The 22,279-nt window shown below is 38.0% G+C and overlaps 1 protein-coding gene and 1 pseudogene across 5 annotated transcripts in view; both read right to left on the reverse strand.

Moving 5' to 3' along the window:
- Window positions 1-1,280: 1,280 nt before the first annotated feature.
- Bank1 (B cell scaffold protein with ankyrin repeats 1) overlaps window positions 1,281-22,279 on the reverse strand; it is a 248,059-nt gene continuing 227,060 nt past the window's right edge. For 3 of the 4 annotated variants that reach the window (XM_076575036.1, XM_042279976.2, XM_042279975.2), the window contains 6 exons: window positions 17,365-17,564; window positions 15,112-15,175; window positions 7,891-7,920; window positions 3,702-3,754; window positions 1,896-1,960; window positions 1,281-1,637 (listed from right to left, as the gene is read on the reverse strand). In XM_076575036.1, coding sequence (XP_076431151.1) covers window positions 1,901-1,960; window positions 3,702-3,754; window positions 7,891-7,920; window positions 15,112-15,175; window positions 17,365-17,564 — 407 coding nt within the window. In that variant the 3' untranslated portion in view covers window positions 1,281-1,637; window positions 1,896-1,900. The remainder of the gene's footprint in view (window positions 1,638-1,895; window positions 1,961-3,701; window positions 3,755-7,890; window positions 7,921-15,111; window positions 15,176-17,364; window positions 17,565-22,279) is intronic. The other variant, XR_013052383.1, reaches the window with a different exon arrangement.
- LOC102915009 (mitochondrial import inner membrane translocase subunit Tim9 pseudogene) lies at window positions 7,060-7,874 on the reverse strand (annotated as a pseudogene). Its single transcript, XR_013052384.1, has 2 exons — window positions 7,639-7,874; window positions 7,060-7,548 (listed from the first exon to the last, which is right to left on the reverse strand). The product of XR_013052384.1 is annotated as a mitochondrial import inner membrane translocase subunit Tim9 pseudogene (transcript).

Here is a 22,279-nt window from a genome sequence, read left to right on the forward strand (position 1 = left end):
GTCTCAATGAAGTAGTCATGTTTCAAATGCCACAGTGTATGAGAAGATGCCACTTTGGTCACCTTTCATTTGTGCCAGCCCAGTTGATAAGGGCAGGATTTGGAGTGTCTAACATTAGATTTTTGGCATTAAAGAGCCAAGTAAAATCCAGACTTTCTCTCTCACATATAATTGAGTCTCAGAGAAGTAAATTAATATGTTATAATTATCAAAGTTGCCACTTTATACTTCATTGAATTTTACATTTTAAGTAAGATGAAAGTCAGTGATTTAACTATGGGCTTTGGTCATAGGCTGTTGTAGGAAATCTTGTGTAAAGATACAACTGTTTTGCTTTAATGTTTCTGGAAAATATATCATTTTTTCTATTACTTTCCCTAAATATATGGCTGACACAGCTTACAGAGACAAAGGCAGCCTATAGAAATGTGTAACATCTACTGTTCCTGAAATATTCCATGTGAAACTAAATTTAATTTCTACACGTCATAATCAGAAGCACCTTCTATTAGGAGTTGACCAAACTTCTATAAACTAAACTATTTGGAAATGTTAATATATGAGAAACACAATAAAGTATTTAGATAGATATTCCTATCACTATTTGGAAATTAGAAAAACAATCATTTGTATTTATTCTATTCTATCATTCCTTTCTACTGAAATTAGCCATTTTTTTTGTTGTTTGTTTGTTAGTTAAGATGACAAACAGGAACATTTAGTGGTTAATCCCAATAAACTTGTTTTAGAGAATCAGAAATAATTTTAAACATTCAATGTACTGGGAACATTTTGCACGAGAATCAGAGCATGATAAACTTGTACTCCAGTCTAAGTTAGAGAACTACTTTTGAGGAACAGGTGGATGAAGTCTCCAGCTCTTAATAAGAAACAACACAAGCTGTAAAGATATATTTTAATTTGAGAGAAAGATGTTTAGTAAGGACTTGGGGACTGGGAAGCATGAAAAAAGGGCCTTCCAGAAGGGGACAGGATGGATACGACCAATATGTGATGCATGCATGTTCTGAAATATCAGTGTGCACACCATTAGTTGGTAAAATTAATATGACTTCAGAAAACAATGGAGAGGGCTGGAGATATGGCTCTGTGGCAGAGTGTTTGGTTAGCACTGAGAAACAAAATATCAGCTAAGGAAAATGTAAATAAAGTACATTTCAAAGGTACATGCAAATAGGCACTAAATCAAAGAAGCTATCTGGAAACACGATGTAGCAAGAACATTCTTAAATGTGAGAAAGGCAGACAGTGGGCTGTCATTTAAAAAGCAAATATAAAATAAGTTTTTATTTGAAGGGGACAGAGAGTAGGATGAATAATCTATATAGTTTAGTTCCATAATTTTGCTAGACTGCATTTAACTCTGCTGATTTTTTTCTTTAATTTTCAAGATAGGAAAATTAGGTGCTTCAGTGGCAAAATGAATGGATTTTTGGAGAATGATATGAGTCTCCATATAGCACTAATAAATTGTGGATGACACATCCTGAAATTCAAAGGCACACTCTGTGTTCATCTACATGAGGATTATTCCCGGGGGGCAGGCCCTCCACCAGCAGTCTTGCTTTGTCCAGATATCAAAATGTTTGCAGATTCTTGAGTTTAATTATGATAATCTGAAATTAAGATCACAGAAAATGGATTAGGGCATAATGAATCATCAATGGACGTGGATCACCTAGTTTCAAATCACCCCATCTATAAATCTCTCTAAGGCACATTTTTCTTTAGCTCAAAAAAAAAAAAAAAACCATGTTCATTTATTCTTTCAAGATAAGACAATGAAATATTTAAAGACTCCTATTTCTTAAATGATTGATTAAAGTCTATATCATGCCCAGTTTAGGTTTCCTAAGAAACAACTACTATTTTACCTTCTTTAATGATCTTTCTTGCAGCAGAAACCAAATTCCTTTTCAGCTTGGAGTCGAGCAGGAAACTACAAATTAATAATAAAAAAAAAGATACAAAACTAAGGCTTTTCCATTTTAAGGTTCAACAAGGAAACATTATAAAGCACAGCTGCCTTTCATGATTCTGAAAAAAACAGCTCTGTAAGGTAACTCGTAGACAATTCTCTATCTTAAAAGGCAACTGTCACAGTAAGCTCGGCTACATCAAAATCGTAGGGTTTGATTTCTTCAGATGCAGAATCTAGGCTGACCCTGCACCTGCTCCTCCCTTGGCTTCTCTGGGGCTGGGATCACAGGCTGACGCATCACACCTAGCTCAAAGTTTACTTCAATTTTAAGAGTAAACAGTGGAGAAATGGGAACTCACACTTACCCCAAATTTCTCACGTCTTAAAAAAAAATGGGTTTCAAAAAGTAAAAATACATATACTTTATATTTTAAGTATACTTTAAAATACAAAAGTATAGCTTAAAAAGTGTGTGTGTGTGTGTGTGTGTGTGTGTGTGTGTGTGTGTGTGTGTATCTTTTTTCCTTCAGATTTTGAATTAAGCTCTTTGCTTGACAAAACATTTTTTTTTTTTTGAGACAGGGTTTCTCTGTATAGCCTTGGCTATCCTGGATCTTGCTCTGTAGACCAGACTAACTTCAAACTCACAGAAATCCATCTGCTTCTGCCTCCCAAGTGCTGAGATAAAAGGCAAAAAGGCATGTGCCACCACCCACTGGTGACAAAGTATTTTTATAAACCCTTGGGCGTCAGTACAGTCTCCAATTCTGCACTCCAATGAGTAGAGAAACACACACACACACACACACACACACACACACACACACACACACACACACACACTGCAGTGGGTCATAAAATCCAGAAATGCAAAAACACTTCAATTTATTCTTAAAGCATGAATGACTTTCATGATGAAATATTACTTCTCTGAAACAAGGGAGCTGAAGGGCTCCTATACCTTTGGAAAATTAAAATGATTTCATTAGCAAGTTTACCAAGGACTTTTAATTGTGTATTTTAGCAAGAAATCCAAAGGCAATATCACTCTTGATAACAGCACACATTTCCCGTGTCACCGGAGTGGATATGTGAAATAATGTGGCTTCCATAAAGAATTTGTGGTCACGACACAACTATGATGTCTTGAAGTGTCTTGATTTTCAATTTTGCTCTCCTGGCTTAATGATCTTCTTATGCTCTTAGCAATTTCTTATCTCTGATATGAAAGGCTGCATATTTGCAACATCAATATTTTGGGGCTATATATTTCCTATACATTGGCCATAAGGACTACACTTCTTGAATAAAATTCTCATTCCATTCATATTTTTAAAACTGATATACTCATAATTTCTCTAACATTTATTTTTCATAGACACACCCAGCCATACTGGGTTTTTTACACCTAAGCATTCCATTTTTATTTTCTCTAAATAGTAAATTTCCTTAAGCTGCTACTCATGGATTTTTTTTTTGAGACAGGGTTTCTCTGTGTAGCTCTGGCTGTCCAAGAACTCACTCTGTAGACCACACTGGCCTCAAACTCACAGAGATCCTCCTGCCTCTGCCTCCCAGTGCTGGAATTAAAGGTGGGAGCCACCACTGCCGACTCAACTCATGGATTTTAAACACTAATGCTTTTCTAACTTTACTGATTCTTCTTGGCTCAAAGAACAGACAAGATGGAAAGTTATTATGTTCCTCAACAGAGAAAGTCTTCCCTTGTATTAAAAAAATTAAAATGAACACAACTTACCTTATTGTTGAAGGGACAATTGTACAATGTAGTTTCACTGTGGGCATTATTACCTATAAATACAGACTTTTACTATATCTTCAATTAATAACATATATAATAATTCAATTATTCATTAATTAAAGTGTTATGAAGCATAAAATATGAGTAAATAGGAAAATTATTAAGTGGAGAACAAGGGCATATTATAAGTATACTCGGTGAACTGAATGTTATATTCATACAGACTGACTTGAGTAGTATATTGAGGAGTCAGTTATGTTCAGATAAAAATTTTCAAACCCTAGAATTAACAACCTCTATTTCACTAAACCCTTTTATTTTTCTTTCAGCACTTGCCAGAACTGGTCAGTTGCAAAGCACAGTTTTCTAGGCTCGCCACTGGTAGCTTCTGATCCTCCTCTAATATTACCATGAGACCCCAATTTCCAGCCCAGCCACACAGGGTAGTCATACTGCTTCTCCCTCTCACAGTTACTAGTTTAGACTGGTTGTTGAATAGGTCTCTATTTGGCTTCAAACTCTTCTTTTCCCTCCCAATATCTGTCCTGTATTCCTCTTCTTATCACATTCATATGAATCACTTGAGTGTTGCACAAATTTAATTTCCTCTATCAATAACATGTATATCAGCAATCAGATGCCAGTTCCATAAGTCATTATCATCCTTCATAACAAATTCCCATGTACATTTCTCATTTACACTTTACATGTGAGAAAATTGAGATTGATTCATTCATGAGAAGATGTGAAAGAGTTCATGCCATGAGAAGAACACACAGAGATGAGGTGGTAAGGGATTGATGCTGTCCAACACAGCTAACCAGTGGACCTCCAATATTAGTACAATAGGAGGAAAAGAAAGACTGTAATCTAACCAACCAAAAGAACAGGAAAAAGCAAGCCCCTCTCAACAATAACTTTAAATGAAAAATGATCACAACTTTCTAACACATCACTAGCTAACTGACTGGATTTAAAAACAAGATCCATTTATCTCTTGTCTCCAAAAGTGTACTTAGCTAGCAAAGGCATCCAAAAACTGAGTGTGAAAGAATGAAAATCAACCTACCAATCAAATGGAAGTCATAATATGCAAGCATAGCAATTATTATGCTTGCTAAAGAAGACAGCTGAGCAAAACTAGTCAGGAGACATAGAGAGGGACCTTCCATATTAACTAAAGAACATTCACTAAGTAAATACAGCAACTCTAAATATGTACACGCTGCATATTGGAATGTTATACAACACTAAGAGACATAAAAGATCACATATTTACCAGCACAATACTAGCAACATTACTCCATTCTAATATTTATATAGATCTTTATATTGGTTGCATCATATGGCACAAAGTAATCCCTATTAAATTAAAAAAAAAAACCATATTGGGGCAATTCCTTGTATTTATCAGACCACAGTGAAAAAATATAAACAAATAGCAAGAGAAACCTCAGAAATGACACAAACACCCAGAGGCTAAATAATATACTTTTGAATGAGTAGTGGGGCATTAAAGAGGTCAAGGGGGAAATTTTCTTTAAAGCCCAGAAATAACAAAACAACCCCAATAGTACACCTTACCTGATCCTATGGATTCAGCTAAGGCAGCCCTAATGAAAGGTTATAGCTATGAGCACTAGCAGTAAAAAAAAAAAAAAAAAAAAGAGAAATCTCAAATAACCTAATGGTGTACCAGAAGACTCTTGAAGAACACGCAACAACCTAAACCCAATAGATGGCAAGAATAAAGATTAGAGCAAGGGTTAACAAAATAGGAACTAAAGGGATAATGCACAGAATAAAAAAAGAGTTGGTTCTGTGAAAAGACGAACAAGATTGACAAAAATCTCCACAAAGAAAAGCCCAGGACTAAAAAGATTCACTGATGAGTTCAGCCCAACTTTTCAGGAGGATTTAACACCAATATTTCTCAAAATGTTCTAAGAAATATAAAGAGAAGGCAAAGCCTCATATTTATTCTATGAAGCCATTATTACCCTAATGTCAGAACGGGACACAACATGATAAAAAGAGAATGCCAGACTATCCTTGATGAATATATATGGAAAACTCTTCACAAAATTGAACATGTTAAGAAGATCAAACACCATGACCAAGAAGGCTGCACTTTCAGTCTGGTTGCTCATATGCAAATCACTAATTATAATACATAGTGTAATTAAAATTGAGGACAGAAGTCACGTGATCATTTCAATAGATGCAGAAAAGGCATTTTACATAGTTCACATGATATCAATCCTGGAGAAATTAGAAATAAAAAGAATATTTCAAATTAAAGACCATACATAATAAATCTATAGTCAATATTATACTAAATATCAACAATCTGAAAGAATTTTTTTCTAAAACCTTGGGGATGACAAAGGTAATCACTCCACTGTTTTTCAATATAGTACTCAAAGTGATGGACCTAGATGGTCCCCACTATTTTTCAATATAGTACTCAAAGTGCTTCACCTAGACAAGGTGAAGACATAAGAGATTAAAAATAGAAAAAGTAAAATTATTCCTTTTCATCACATGATTCTGTAATTAAAAGACCCTACAAACTCTACCAGAATACTCTGAGATCTAATAAACACATGGCACAATGTTGCAGGATTTAAAACCAACAGGCAGAAACCATCATTTTTCATATATATCAATAACAAACTTTCTAAAAGAAATTTGGCAAAAACACTTCACTCACAACATTTCAATAAAACGAAACAAAACAAACAAAACCATAAGTAGTAATAAACAGAATGAAGGAAGTGAAAGGTTCTATAATGAAAAATGTCCCCCCAGGGACCCAAGGGAAAACAGTGTGGGCTATCTTTCATATGTTGACCCTGGCTCTGAATGTTTCTATGTATACATACGGATATATGCTGTGAAATGAGAAAAGGGACCATGACAGCAGAAAAAGCGGTCCTGAGAAGGGGAGAGAGAAATCTAACAAAAGTGCTGCTATGAAAATGGAGAGGAAGCTACTGAGGGGGCGGTACAGAAGGGGGCGGTAGGGTCAGGCAGAAGAGCGAGGAGGAAGATCAGCAAAGACAATGCCATGATGGTATCTCACACTTTACATGCTAATTAAAGAATAAAAATAGACGAAGACCCAGAGCTTCTATTAGGTGCCAAAGGACACAATTAGTCAAATCCCAAAGTCCCTTTTCTCTATTATGATGGGACACCCCTTGTTGCTCTAGAGGCACCACACTTTTTTTTTAAAATTTATTTTATTTTTTTATTTTTTTTACTTTCATTTATTTTACTTTTAGTAATAAATTTTTTCTATCTCATACATGATTGGACACATATTTTGCTTTTAAAATTAACAGTCACAAAGAAAGGAACAATGGTTTATTTTTGTAATCAAGGTGACCACGCAGCTGAATCTTAAGGCCTCAACAATGTCGCCTCTTACGACTCTCACCACCGGACGGCCTTTTGTTCCGCTTCTTTCTGGTGAAGGGTGATTTGTTTGTCCAGGGGTTCCCATTGGTCAGGCAGTTAGACAGCTGGCTTCCCTCCACTCCTCTGGGCTGCTGCAGGGTTCTTCCCGGTGAACCTGCATGGCCAGCGCAGCAGCTGCGGCAATCCCAGGGCAAGTCTGTGTCTCCGCGCTTCTACCGGGGCTGGCCCAGGAGTCCTGCCTTGGCCGCCAGGGCTTCATTCTCTTCAGGCTTCACCTCTCTTGTTGTGAAGTCTTTAACACAGTCCAAAAAGCAGGTCTCTGTAAGTTTATTGTAGGTTCCCAGGAACTCCTTAAACTGTTTTATCTGGTCGGATTCTGGTATCTGTGCAGCCATATTCTTTCAATGTGTTTATTAATCACCTTTTCTGATGCATGAGTTTCCTTTCTGCTCTGGAAAAGCAATTGCCCCGCCTTTTGCTTGAATGTCTTCAGGGAGGCTGGATTTCTTACTTAGCCACGGGCTCTGACATCCGACGCCGGCCCTGGGGCCGAGGGGCTGCGGTGTGTGGAGAGTCCGAGATCGGAGGGGTCGGTAGAAGGAGGGCGCCGCGCCGCGGGAGAGCCCGAGGCACCACACTTTTATATTTGATGTCAGATGGTTTTGTACATAAACATGCAATCTATGCAAAGTTGTACACCAATATAAAACTACTAGGTTTACATCAATTATAAACATTTCATGTGTAATACTTTAACACTTACCAATTGGGTGGTGCACAATGGTGAGTTTATCTACAAGACAAAAACCACATTCTGTGAAGTTTAATATTTATCCCAAGAGGTGACTGAAATTTATACCATAAACTGAAAATACTAATGCTCCCTTTGAATAATGTGTGACTCCAAGTCTCACTACTTCTGTCTTTTCTGACTAGCCCTGAGGTGTTATGGTCTGAAGCTTGCTTTACAACTGTTGGAACCCTGCTTCTCTGCATTGATATTCCTTTAGTCTGAAACACTTCATTCATTTTAGAAATTGGAGTTTTTCAGAAATTATTGTATATTATAAGGTTTAAGCATTTCTAAGTGTACAAGCTCATGATTTTTAAAACAAATCGATTAGCTGTATGCCTACCAGTCCAATAGGTTTCCTTGCCACAGAATACATACTCAGAACCTCTCGTTAATCCCCATCGGAATGGTATTCCTCACAGCCTCAGCTGATCTACTATACACCGCTATAGGTTAGTGTTGATTGTATTATTGTGGTAGTTTGAATGAAAATGGCACCCATAGACTCACAGGGAGTGGCATTATTGGGGGGGGGGGTGGCCTTGTTGGAGAAAGTGTGTTATGCTTTTAGGTTTCAGAAGCTCAAGCCAGGCCCTAGTGGCTCACTCTCTCTTCCTTCAGCCTGCTGATCCAGATGTAGAACTCTTAGCTGCCTCTCCAGCACCATGTCAGCCTGCATGCCACCATGCTTTCTGCCATGACAATGAAGGCCTAAACCTCTGAACTAGAAGCTAATCCCAGTTAAATGTTTTTTTTTTACAGGATTTGCGGTGGTCATGGTGTCTGTTCATAGCAATAGAAACCTTAAGACACTAGCTAAATTGAATCTTACAGCATGTTCTGCTTTGTACCTGGTATCTTTCACTCAGCACCCCAGCTGGAATTCATTGTGCATAATAGAAGCACTCATTTTTACTGCTTAGGTAGTATCACAGCATAAATACAGGCTGTCTTAGTTAGGGGTTCTATTGCTGTGGTGAAACTTCATGACCAAAAAGCAAGTTGGGGAGAAGAGGGGTTATTTGGTTTATACTTCCACGTGGTACTCCATCACTGAAGGAAGTCAGAACAGGAACTCAAACATGGCAGGATTCTAGAGGTAGGAGCTGATGCAGAAGCCATGGAGGAATACTGCTTATTGGCTTGCATTCCATGGCTTGCTCAGCCTGCTGTCTTATAGAACTCAGGACCACCCGCCAAGGGATGGAACCACCCAAAATGGGCTCAGCCCTCCCCTATCAATCACTAATTTAAAAAATGCATTGCAGCAGATCTTATGGAGGCATTTTTTCAGATACCTCTAGTTTGTGTGTCAAGTTGACATAAGACTAACCACCACACAGACACAATGTAATTACATATGTTGCTGCTTAACATTCTGATTGTTTCCAGTTATAATGAATCAAACTTCCATAGGCTTTATAAATAGGTATTTTGGTAGATATAAGGTTTCATTTATATCAGAAAAATATCCTGGGTTGGAATCATCAGACCACACATTAAGCATGTATCTGATCTTCTCAAAGTCATTCCACACTTTAACCTTCCCTCAGCAATCATGTACATCCAGTTCCATATCCTATACTTAGGTTGGTCTGGCAGCCTTTTAAAGTCACATTCATAACAGTTGTTGATTGGCATCTCATTGAAGCTTACTTTGTCTTTCCTGAATAGTCAATCATGGCCTTCTACAGGGTGCCCAGCATCCCTCCCCTTAGTCTGAGGCCTTTTAAATCATCATGTGTAACATAGCAGAGAACATCTACTAGTGTGTAATCCTTGGCCAGAAACCAACTTACAGTGTCCTCATCAGCTCCATTTCCTCTCAGCCAGCCAGTAAGTTCAGAATCTTCAGTGACTGTGCCAGGACAGTTCAGGTGGCATATGGGAAACTCGGGTATGCCTATTGGTTGGGACTTAAGATTCAGGTGTTTAATTTCTTGGTCTTTTTCTTCAATAGCTTGATGGCGTGTTAGGGAATATTATTTTAAGGTTTGTTACTTTTGTTTAACTCTGTGAAGCTGTGTTACTTGGCCTGTCGAAAACACCTGATGGTCTAATAAAGAACTTAATGGCAAACAGCGAGGCAGAAGAAAGGATAGGCAGGGCTGGCAGGTAGAGAGATAGAAGGAGAAATCTGGGAGAAGAAGAAGTAGCCAGAGAAGGAGGACTTCAGGGGCCAGCCACAGGGTTATACAGTAAGCTACAGAGTAAGAATAAGATACACAGAAGTAAGAGAATGGTAGATGCAAAAGGTAGACAGGGTAATGTAAATGAAGGAAAGCTTGCAGGCAACACAAGCCTCCGTGTGTCATTTATTTGGGAGCTGGGTGGCAGGCAAAGAATAAAACAACAAGGGAATGTTTGTAACTCTTTCTTTCTGAACTAACTCTTCAAAGTAATACTTTAGTTTCTATTTTTATCCTTCCAAGCTGCCCATTCAGAGACTGTGAGCACTCTGGGAATTGTGGGATACAGTGTAGCTGAGTGTGTTCACTTCTAAGGTAGGCACAGCATCCTCAATGATGGCCTGAGATCGTCTGACAGTTGATTTGAAGGTGATTCCTCGTGTTCATCCTTGACATCCAAGACTTCTGAGTCAGCTGTGACACTCTTGAATGCAAGGCTAAAATGTAGACTCAATTCTGGAACCAGAATGGTAATAGCTGTTTACATAGCCTTTTGGATGATACTATCCAAGGCAAACATCCAATGTGGCTTGATGTTATCATTCTGAAGATCTTTATTGACTGCATCCTGGAAACCAAAGAGGACCACTTGCACCTGGCTGATGCCAGAGCTGTCAAAGTCCATCCCTAGCTTCAGCTTTGACAGTGTAGTGGCTATGATTTTTTTGGTCAGTGGACTTCACAAACTCTTTGAGGCTCTTTTGAGGGTTGTGATGTGTTCCTATTTTAGGTTAGGCTCTTCAGCACCAGTTTCAGAGGTTCAGTCCACTATCATCGTGCTGGGGAGCATGGCCTACCATTGTTTTGGTTTACTACAAACTTCAGAATGCACTGTTTTTCCTATTTATATTCTTTTCTGACAATCCTATGTAACTCCACAGTTAATTCTGTTTATATTTTCTCTTCTTCTAGTTCCCTACTCAATTCTTATTCATTAAATATAAAAGATACTAACAATTTCTTAAAAGTCATATAGAAATAAGTATAGTCTTCTCACTTTTATGTCATAAATTTCCCTTTAATTTAATGGTTAATGGCATTTTGCCTCATACTACAAGTTTTGGTATTCTGGCCACAATAACTTTTGCTTCAAAATAATTTTCTATGATTCTTTTTTGATACAAGGATTAAAACATTATATTTGGTTCCTAAATACTTTGGAAGGAATGAATCTAAAACTGTTGGGGAGCATTCTTTTAACCTTTTGATCTTCCAGAATATATTGAAGCTTTTGATGACACACCAGTTCTCCATCTTAATCGCATCCAAGCACACGTTACTCAGATATGTGAGCTCAGTGTTTCTACACCTTAATCAGTAAGTGTCAAATTGGTTGAACTGGTTGTGATTCAGGTCTCTATATCTCTGTTGACTTCTGTCATATGTTCAGTTAACTACTGAGAAAAATGTGAGGACTTTTCTGAGTATTGCCAATTTTTGCTTCATTGGCTGTGATAAAACTTATAACCATACATATAACATAAAAGACAGAAATATCTAGGCTATTATATTACCCTGCTAAACGTTATTCCTTTTTATTGTATTCTTTTATCTCTGGCCATGGGTGTTATCTTCAGATCATCTTGTCATGTGTCAACATGGCCGTGTCGGCCTTCTTGTGCTATGTCTGGGCATGGTGGTAGACCTTCATTTGCTAGCCATCTTCCCTTTATTTAAAATATATGTCCTGTAGACTGCCTACATTTAGGGATTCTTTTTGTGAAGCATAAAAACATATTATTTTAAAATAAAGTGCTTAATCAATTTACATTGAACTCATTATTGATATTACTCAACTTACTACCACTATTTTGTTTTCTTGCAGTTTTGCTTATCTATTTTGTGTATGTACCAATTTTGCAATTCTCATGATTTATTCTTCAGAATTAAATACTTTTTAATACTCTAATTAATTTCCTCTATCGACTTCCTAAATTTACTTTTTTGTTATTTCATGTGTGTGTTTGCCTGCATGTGGAATAAATGCATGCAGTTCTCCTATGGCCTGAAGAGGGAGACAGAGGGTTGTGAGCCGCCAGGTGGGTGTTGGGAAGTTGGGTGGGTGGCTTGCAGGTCCTCTGCAGGAGCAGCACATGCTCCTTATTCTTGAGCCATCTCTCTAGTCCCTTATCTTTATTTTTAAGTTATTAAAATATGTAAGTTCAATTTCTCAAACTAATTTGAGACAATAGAGGCTTCCTTCTTGTTTCTGCCTTACACTTCTCTTCATATTTCCTATTTTACTCCCTTCCTCTTGTGTTTTAATCGAGTCTTCACATTTTACATGTTGCACTTTATCATGTATAAAATTTCACCCAATTCCAGTTAGCTGCAGCCTCTGTTCTATATGGTATTATTTAAATATTTTTCTCCTTCACATGTTCTACCCTATAACTTATGTGTAAATTTTGTTTTAAATAGTTGTTATTACAACAATTTACCAAAGCACAGAAAACATACAGTCTATAGATACCTCATTTATATGATTTGAAGTGTTTTTATCTCCTCAATGTGGATCTGAATTTCTTCTACCTATATTGAATTCTTTAATGTTTATTGCCTTGCAATTTTTCTACAAATCCTCTGGTTGCATTTATCTAAAAGCACCAATATTTCAGCAAAAATTTCAAGGCTATTTTCTCTGGAAGTGCTCTTTTCTTTTAATTGCAGCTCTTTGATGATATTACTAGACAGTCTTTAGCTCTCCATTGATTCTGACAAGATAGAGTGAATATCCTTAAGCTTTCCTCTATATCATTCATCTTTTTGTCTAATATTGGGTAATGATCTTCACGGTCAGTAATAGTTAGCTATATGTGATATGCTGATTTTATCTATAAAAGGTTTCTTGTATTTTAATGTTGCTTCCTATAATTTCCACTTAGTTATTTCAATTAGTTTCAAGTTTCCTCATGATATTTTATGTTTATCCCCTTTTAAACTGTCTTTTGCATGAGTTTAATATGCTTATAAGAGACACTTTAATGCTTAATGTCCTCTTCTACAAAGGTCAACATGGGACTACCAGTTTCTTACTAGTGATAGCTTTCTTTTTTCTCACTATGGATTCCTATTTATTTTTATGTAATTTTAAATCACTTTTTGACTGGAATGTTGAGGATTCCATCTCTTGTACACCGCGGATTCTGTGTAGGATCTTGTTTTAGTAGGGAGTTCAGCTTCTGACATGAGCTTCTGTAGGTTTGAATGTTGTTTTTCAGTCTTCACCAACAGAAACCCCAAAGTGTTTTATAAGGCCTGAGGTACAAAGTGTGTTTCTCTCATGGATTTTATAGTTTGGTTTTAGAACTTGCCAGGCATATCGTGAGTAGAGGTCACTCTGAGTCAGGGTCCTAGTACAGTAGGCATTAGAGGTTTCAGGAAGGATTAAGATGGTCCACTCTGGCAGGTCAAGAGCAGTCTTTCCCAGTAGGCATTTGCCTAGCTCACCCAACCTCTCTCTGGCCTCTGTTTCTGCTTCCAGTGCCCCCGAAGTTGCTAGCTCGTGCGCCTTACACACCCTCACTCAGCTCATCTCTCGGCCACAGACATCAGTTCTTCCTGTGTGATTTTGAGCCCACTCTTGTTCAGTTCAGTGCATGCTCCAGCCACTTCAGTTGTCTCAGTCCCGCTCTCCACACTCCCAGTCCCAGGACTGAGACTCTCTCACAGTCAGTAAATGCTCCTTTGGCAGACAGGTGGGCAATGGGTAGACTGACCTCATGAGTCTTGCCTGACTCGGACATTATAGTCTTCACCTGCTTACTATCCACTTCTCAACATCACTTGCTTGACTGGATCACTATTAGCATTTTATAAAATGGGGGTGCCTACTCGGTGCTGTTTGTGCCACTGTGGCTGAAAAGAGAACTGATTCGTTGTTAAAACACTGGTGCTGATTTTTGAATTCAAACAAAAATGTGTAGTAGATTTCTAATCAGTGTGTTTTTCAGTTTCTCAAATCCTATTTCCTTATTTATAGATTATGAACAAAATCTATCCACAATGATCATTGTAAGAAGCATTAGTATTTAATATGTGCTCATTAGATATGCTAGATAATATTTTATATAATATTTTAGTAAGATTATTTATAGAATTTATAATCTTACTAGTTGTTAAAATGGTAATTTTTTCACATAATAATGCAAGTTTGTAGATCTCAGTTATGTGTAAATCAATCTCTTGCTTATGATGTTACTTATTTTACAAAGTATATTTATAGTTTAGAACACAGTTATAGGAAAGCTTAAAGAATTCTCTCCAGGAAAATTGATACCAACACAATAACAGAAGAAGAATAAATTTCACAGAGTGAATCTCCACATGATGTACAACCTAAAAGCTATGTAATATATATTTACAGTGGGTAGATGGGGCTTTTTAAAGTGCTTTTTCTTAGTGGTTATTTTTAATTTTCTGTGTGAGAGGAGAGACTTGGGGAAATAGTGGCCATATAGCAATCATACAATTTACTTTCAATTTTGGAGTGTGTTATTCATCTTTGGAGAAGATTTACCATCTTGATGGCATTGGTCTTTAACCATGGTTGTTTCCCTATCCCCAGGGCAACTGCTAACTATCAGCCATGGAAACCTACACTGCCAGGAAACATGTGGTTATGAAGAAAGGCCAACCTGAGACAGATAATTTAAAACAATCCACATATGGACAGTTGTGAGACTTGAGTGTACTAGGAATGACCTATCTACTTGATACCCATATAATAGCCAATAAAAACACACTGGAACAAGATGACCTTATATAGAAATCAAGTGGAAGTAGTGGGCACTGGCTGGTCAATGTGTGTCAGTAGAGCCCTCTGGGGTGGGCATATGAATAATCCTGCTTTGCAGAGAACGAACTGGAGAGGTAGAGTCTCCAGCCAGAGAGTGGGAAGTGAGGAAATGTGGGGATTTGAACTGAAGTCTGGATCCGCATTTCCTGCAGTTTTCTACACAATCACACTATCATTTTTGAGTAGCAGGCAACTTTTACTCACCATAGGCATTTTCATCTTCTGGCCTTTTCCCAATAATGTTGTCTCGTAGTTGGCGTAGCTTTTCCTTAATGAAAGCACAGGACACAGATATCAAGATTTAAAATCTTTAATGGGTCAAAATGAAAGCATTTATTACTGTAACCAGTGCCCAAACCCACTACTTAGCAATAAGTTGCTACTTAAGATGTTTAAGACACCTTTGGTACTTTATACATACTCTCATTCATTTTGAAGGAGATGTAAGATGGTAGCATCCCGTTTCACAGACATGGAAACTGAGGTGCAGGGAGGCTAAGTAATTCATCTTATCATAGCTCTAAGTCAGGCTTGGAAGCAGGGCTTAGCTGCATGCCTTCACCTGTGTGCTGCCATTGAGTGAAGAGCTACACCAGGATGCTATAGTTGGTTGCTTCCTGAGCTCATCTACAGCCTCCATGTGGCATTCTCTTTCCTGGTACTCTATTTATAAAAAAGTGAAGGACCCAGGGGAAAATACTATGAAACTAGATTCCTTTCCTTGGAATATTTGTGATCTTTGTTTTCCAAATATTCTGCTCAGCATATCTATTATCCTTTTAGCAGAAACAAAAACCACACTCACACTCCATAAATTTCTTGAGAAGAAAAACCTAAGAGCATGTTTTTTTTTTTTTTTTTTTTTTTTTTTTTTTTTTTTGTCCTCAGGAAGGCCTCTTTCCTGGGGGTTGTTTCCATGGCTGTACAGATGTTCCCCTCTGAGGGGAGCCAGGTGCCCTGGGCGTGCTCATGAGGGGTGAAAGGTCAGGCCTTTAGCTTTGTCACCACCTCTTCTTCAGGGCTGGGGATGTGACTGTCACTCTTCCTTGCTCTTCAAACTCTTTGGCTACATACATGAAAATGAGCCATTTTCCCCAGAACAATCCTCCATCAGCCATACCATGTCACAATCACTGCTGGTAAATTCTTTTCCAGGATACAAATGAATATGTTTGCAGCCAGAAGAGGAATATTGAAAAGAAGTGTGGGGGAGTGTATGCACATGTGTGATGCCTTAAATACTTCCTCATGGATAAAAATGTACAAACAAAATAGAAGCAACTAAGTGTCTCAAGAAATGATTAGGGAACTAATTTCTAAGAAGATGGATTACACTAAACTGAATTGAAATCTTGATTTTTTTTTTTTAAGGGATTGAGAAGGATAAAGTATGTGTAGTTCCTGGGAACAAAACGCGTTGCACTGGCTTGTCGTTGAACACATTTTACTCCATTTTGGGGTCAGAGTGACCGTGAAGGTGATAGTGTTGGTAAGGATGGAGAAACGATGACGTCATCCTGCTTGTGAGCCATGCACAGGTGCAGAACTCCACCCTCCACTGTTTTTTTAGCATTTGTTTGGAAAAATAATTGCCTTTGATTAGTATTGTGAAACTTGAACCATTTTCAGCCACCGACTGGCAACCAAATCGGCCCCTCTAGGTAGGTGGTTTCTGACAAGCTATGATCTCAGATGTGTTTGGAAAGTCCTCTTGCCTACACTGCTTTGGCCAATATGCCATATTGTTTGAAATTTCATCACAGTGACTCATTTTTCTATTGTTAAAAAACTACATTGTCTTTTAAAATAAAAATGATCTCTTGGTAGAGGTAGAATATTCAGCTAATATTAGCTCCCTGTATTTTGTCCTAACTTGGCGTATTAAGTGTGTTTAATCAAGCAGATACATGAAAACTGGGTTCTGAGGCAAGACGCCTTCCTGCCATGGAAAGAATAGAACCTTAAAGTATTTTGGGAGTGGGAAAACCTATGAGATCAGTAGAATATGGGGCAAATACCTCTTACTGGAAACAGCCAAGGTGGCATAGGTGACATATTTTATAAGGAAAAAGAAGTTAAAATTAATCACACTTAGGACTAAATGCTTGATGTGACACCTTTCAGCATTGTCTCTGTTATAGATTTCAGCATGCTGAGACCTGTGACTATGAGGATGCTTCGTGTTAATTTCAGCAATGGGATAAAACAAACGTTGTCTGCACCCAAGGCAGGGATTATAAGCAGCTTTGATGTATGGGTTCCAAGGTTGAGTTCACAAAATGAACTTATCAGTGAAAACTTTGGATATTATTTTCAAGCATTTAGTTGATTGTTGCAAACACATTTTTAGTGGCTAGTAAAAAAAAAGAATAGTTGTCTATATGTCTTGTGAAGACTAAACATTTAAAGAGTCTAGGGGAGCCATAAGTGAAGGAATATTCCAGAAGATCATATTACCTGTTGAATCATTTCCAGACTACTCTTTCCCATCTGCCAACGTTTAAATTTCTCTAGAGCTTCATCCACAGACATTTTCCCATTCTTGACTTTTTCCTGCAAGAGGATAAGTTCTTCCTGCCCAAGGAACAGTTCTTCCTGCCCAGTGGTCAGATAACCCTTTGCACTAGAGGCGGTTGGACCCTCCATCCGAGCTTTGTCTATGATTCAAGAAGAGGGCGTTTTAATGGGAAATTAACATTTGAAACACTGGACAAAAATCATTCTACATAATAACTCATTGGATTTTCTTGCTCTTAATCATATATTCACAGTTGAAGACTAAGCTAGCATAAAATTTTTGTTTCACTCTTTTTGAGAGAAGTTGTTATGTAACCCAAGATGATCACATACTTGAGATCATCCTGCCTCAGTTTCCAAAGTACTGAGATCTCAGGCCTATAACACTGCATCTAGAAAGCAGAAAACATTTTAATGTGTTTCCTTTTAAGGATGGTGGTACATAGCATCTATCTTATAGGTAAAAAGAATCATTTTATTACTATAATACATAAGGACTAAGTAAAAGTGATGTGCTATTTGTAGGAAGTACCATCGACCCCATTTTTTTTTTGTGAGAAATAAAATGAGATCATGTGGATGTGAATTCAATAGTGCCTAAGTAGAGGAGCACAGGGCCTGTTTCCTCTTCCCAAAGGGAAGCAGAGCAAAAGATGGTAGCTGCACTTGGAAGTAAGTGACCATCAGAGAGCTATGAAATCCATCCAGGCAGGCACTGGAAGCTTTGGAAACTTGACATTGCAGAATGGAAGAGAGCAGGAGGATCCAGCACCTGCAACCCTGATGGCCCAATGGAGAAGGGATACACTCTTCAGAGGAAGGCCGGGTGGAGGAGTCTCAGCAAAGCTCATTAGCACAGACACTGCCAATCTCAGCTCCTGGAAAGTTTCACTGTTGTCATCAGCAAGAAGATCATTCAGGGAAGCAACCTAGAGCCTGCACAGTGGTTTTTCACTGGAGGAAGAACTCCTATATCTCCACTAACCCCCAGAGCCCACGCTGCTCTGGCATGATGTCATCATGTGAAGGCACCTATTGTCTGAATTATACTGATGTCTAGGGGTCAAAGACTAGGTCATATTCCAGTATCTGGTACCTCATAGCAAAGGGGGATGTTGTGGCCTAGACCCAACCTGACCCAGCAGGACACAGGTGACTCTAGACCACAAGCTCTTGCACTTTAGGAGACAAATTATATGACAATAGCTACAAAGTATATGTGGGGATACCAAGGAATAAATAAAGAGCTAAAAGACCCATGCAAATGACAATCGAAAAACTTCCAATATAAATTACAGGTAAAATACTACAGCATGACAAGTCCATGCTTGTTCATGGACTGGAAGAAAGAATGCTGTACAGTATCCCTACAAATCAGAACAATCTTCAGGTCCAGTAGAGTCGTCATCAAAATACCAAGGTATTTTTCAATAGTTTTTCACAAAACTAGAAGAAAACGCTAAAATTCACATGAAAGCGGACCCCAAAGCACAAACGGAACTGGAAGTCATCCTGTTAAACAAACTAAGACACAGCATGAAAAAAATCTTCATGTTCCCTCCCATATGAGACTGCTACAAAAATCAGTCAGAAGATATAATTCACATTTATATTCACATATAAATACTACCTGCTGGGAAGTAGTGGAGAGGAGGGGCATGTGGAGGCTGATGAATGGACACATAGCTAGAGAGAAGTAACAAATCCTAGTGAACAGTGAGGGGGTGAATATAGCCCACAACAACCTATTATGTACTTTATGAGCTGCTGAAGGGGAGGAGGCTGAAGCTTCCACACCCAAAGCGATAATGAAAGAGAAACATCAATTCCCGTGATTTTATCAGTATGTAGTGTACATACACACTGAACTATCACACTATTCCAAAATGACTCTAATTATCGTAAGTATCCAGGGAGAAATAACCATTAGCTTCCTTGCCTTGGTCATAGGACACTATATACATGCATCAAATCTCATTGTCCTCCACAGCTTTCTAAAAGTAATAGACAAATAAATTAAAATAGGGAGACTATATGGACAAATGACTTAGTCTAATGCCTGCCACACATAAAAATATTAATGCCATTAATATTAAACATTTGTTGAAGAGCCATTATCTCTAATTTTGAGAAAAGAGATCTCAGTTAAAAAAAATCTAAATGTCACAAAAGACTTAGTGTCATTTGGAACTTTATCCCTGGAAGATGGAAGTAAATACCTACTCTCTTGGTAATGAAATGCTATTTTCTGAAAACGTTATTCTAGAGGTTACAATGTACTCTTCGTGTAGCACAGATTGGAGGGCCCCATGTCCTGTGTGGATGCCAATGGAACACTGGAGGCTGGCATGAGACATGGAGGCTGGAGTGGGGAGCCTACTGGCAGGACACAGGGAAATTAATTTACCCACTGTGATATTTAAAGACGTAAACAGACCCACATCTCTTTGGGGAGGCTATGGGCTTTCCAGACCACCTCAATCCCTGTTACCATGTGATAACACATTTGTGCCACCTGCCTGGCCTCAGGACTCCTCTGAGATTGCAACTTCTTTCTATATTGCCAATAAATTCAGCATATCCATTGTAATGTCTCAGAAGAAGCATGTTCTTAAAAGGCTGTCACTTCTGAATATGCCCAGGGAGGAAGGACAGAAAACCATCCTGCTCATCTAGTATTTGGTTACCTAGCCCTGGAGGGAAAGCCCACTAATCTTTAGGAATCCTTTAACAAAGGAAGGAACTAGACCATCATTCAGTCATAGTATCAAAGATTTGGGAGGTGGGGGAGGAGTACTCCAGTCTAGCAGTGTGGTCACTGATGGATTAAAAATTATTTTTCTGGAAGAATGTTATTTTAAACTCTAGGCAGTACTTTTAAATACCCAAACGGTGCTCAAGCCTAGACTGTGTGGACTGATCTCTAGTGTCCATTTCAGTTTTGAGAGAGCCTCTCACAGTGAGTCCAGGATTAGGAACACCAGAGGAGTCTGCTGGATGGTTGCCTTGCATCTAAATCGTTTCCATGGCTAGTCATTCTGGTTTCCTGGATGGACTTCCTTCACTTTTCAGAAGTTTTTTTCTCCCTAGAACTAACAAGATGTCAACAGATTCTACACTAAATCTTCCTGCAGGGACGACGGAGCACAGACTCCCAAGGGCACTGGAGAATGCAGGCCAGCCAGAGGGCCAACTGGCTGTGCAGTCAGAAGCACAAAGAGCTGTTGAGATCCTGCTTTTTCTATTACTTGCTATTGACAGGCTTCCACACAAACTCAACTCCTGAGATGCAAGCTCCTGCAGCACCTACATGCCATCCCACCAGTGCAAAGCTATACCATTTAGTCAGTACCACACTTCTGCTATCCCTTTGCCTGATCAGGAATCCATTTTTATCTCAAGTCAACCATGTGGCTACATTTCTGTGTTCACAGAAGGTATCTCTGGTAAACTAGTCCCAGGAAATTGCCAATTGCAATTTTGCTTCACATACAGGTTTCACTGAATTAAAATACTACATCTGGGGGGTGTTGGGATGGCTCATTAGGTAAAGGTACCTACCACCAAACCTAGAAACATGAACCCGATCTTTGAGACTCATGTAAGGTAGAAGGAAAGAAGGGACTCTGTAAAATTGTTCTCTGACCACACACATACTGTGACACTCCCCCAACACATACAAATTAATAAAGAACTGAATCCTTTTAATAATATTCATTTCGATTACCCCATCTAATTTCAAATTCTTAATAATATTCATTTCAATACCCATTTAATTTCAAATTCTTTTGAATTGTAAATAAGATGACTTCAGGGCAGAAAGAAATATGTTTTGGTCCTTCACAATTCCATAATACAACAAAAAGACCCAAATCAAAAGTCTCCAATTTCAAGTCCTAAAAGTGAGTTGCTTGTGGACAAGCTAATTTTCCACAAACCTGCTTTTTCCTTCTCATATAAAATATAATAAAGCACCTGCCTTGATCAATTATTATTAAGCATGACAAGCTCCAAAGAAAACTGATCTGGAAGCTTTACTACTTTCTCATTCAAACAGGCTCGTTATTCTAAATGTAGAACCTGTAAATTTTGGCAGTGTTGATGGGTTCTTTTATCAAATCAAGGTTACCATTTAATGGAGGTGGTGGCGGCAGATTTTTCTTTCATTCAAATTTTATATTTCTGTTTACTTTTAGAAGACTTAGTATGATCTTTACATCATTTTCATAAAAAAGCTTTGGTCATACTGCTAGCTGCATGTTTGAAACCCTTGGTCACTTACTGCAGAAGCCTCAAGACAGATTAATGGTTTAGTTCCCTGTAATTTCTCTTTTTAGCATCTTTTCATTTGATTTGAATACTGTCCACAGAAGCAACAAGTAACCTCTTATAGTCAATATATTTGAATAAATAGAACAGGTCAGAAAGTATTGCACTAAATTCTTGTTAGTGAGTTGGAATATTTTTTACTAAAACCTTGGAAAGAAAAAACTTAAAAGGCCTTGCTGTTAGATAACAAGCCCAATATGAACTCTGAAGTATTTATTTGGCAAATATCATGTAGCTACAAAGAATATATTAAAAATGATGACAGCCCCATTCAAGGGCTTAGTCTATAGTGATAAGTGCATAAATGATAAAAACACACACAGAAGAAAAGTAGGTATCAAAGGAAAAATTACTACATATTGAAAGATGATAAATTGGGAAGAGTATTTTCTTTCAATCTACAACTTTCTGTAATATTATGCTGATTTTATAGTAAGAAAAACATTACCCTTTCCCAGTAGGCTTCCCCCATGGAGCACTATCCTGGTCCTTGAAGGGTATGCACTATAGTAAGAATTACCCCACA

The sequence above is a fragment of the Peromyscus maniculatus genome, chromosome 6 (assembly GCF_049852395.1).
Source record: "Peromyscus maniculatus bairdii isolate BWxNUB_F1_BW_parent chromosome 6, HU_Pman_BW_mat_3.1, whole genome shotgun sequence".
NCBI lineage: Eukaryota > Metazoa > Chordata > Mammalia > Rodentia > Cricetidae > Peromyscus > Peromyscus maniculatus.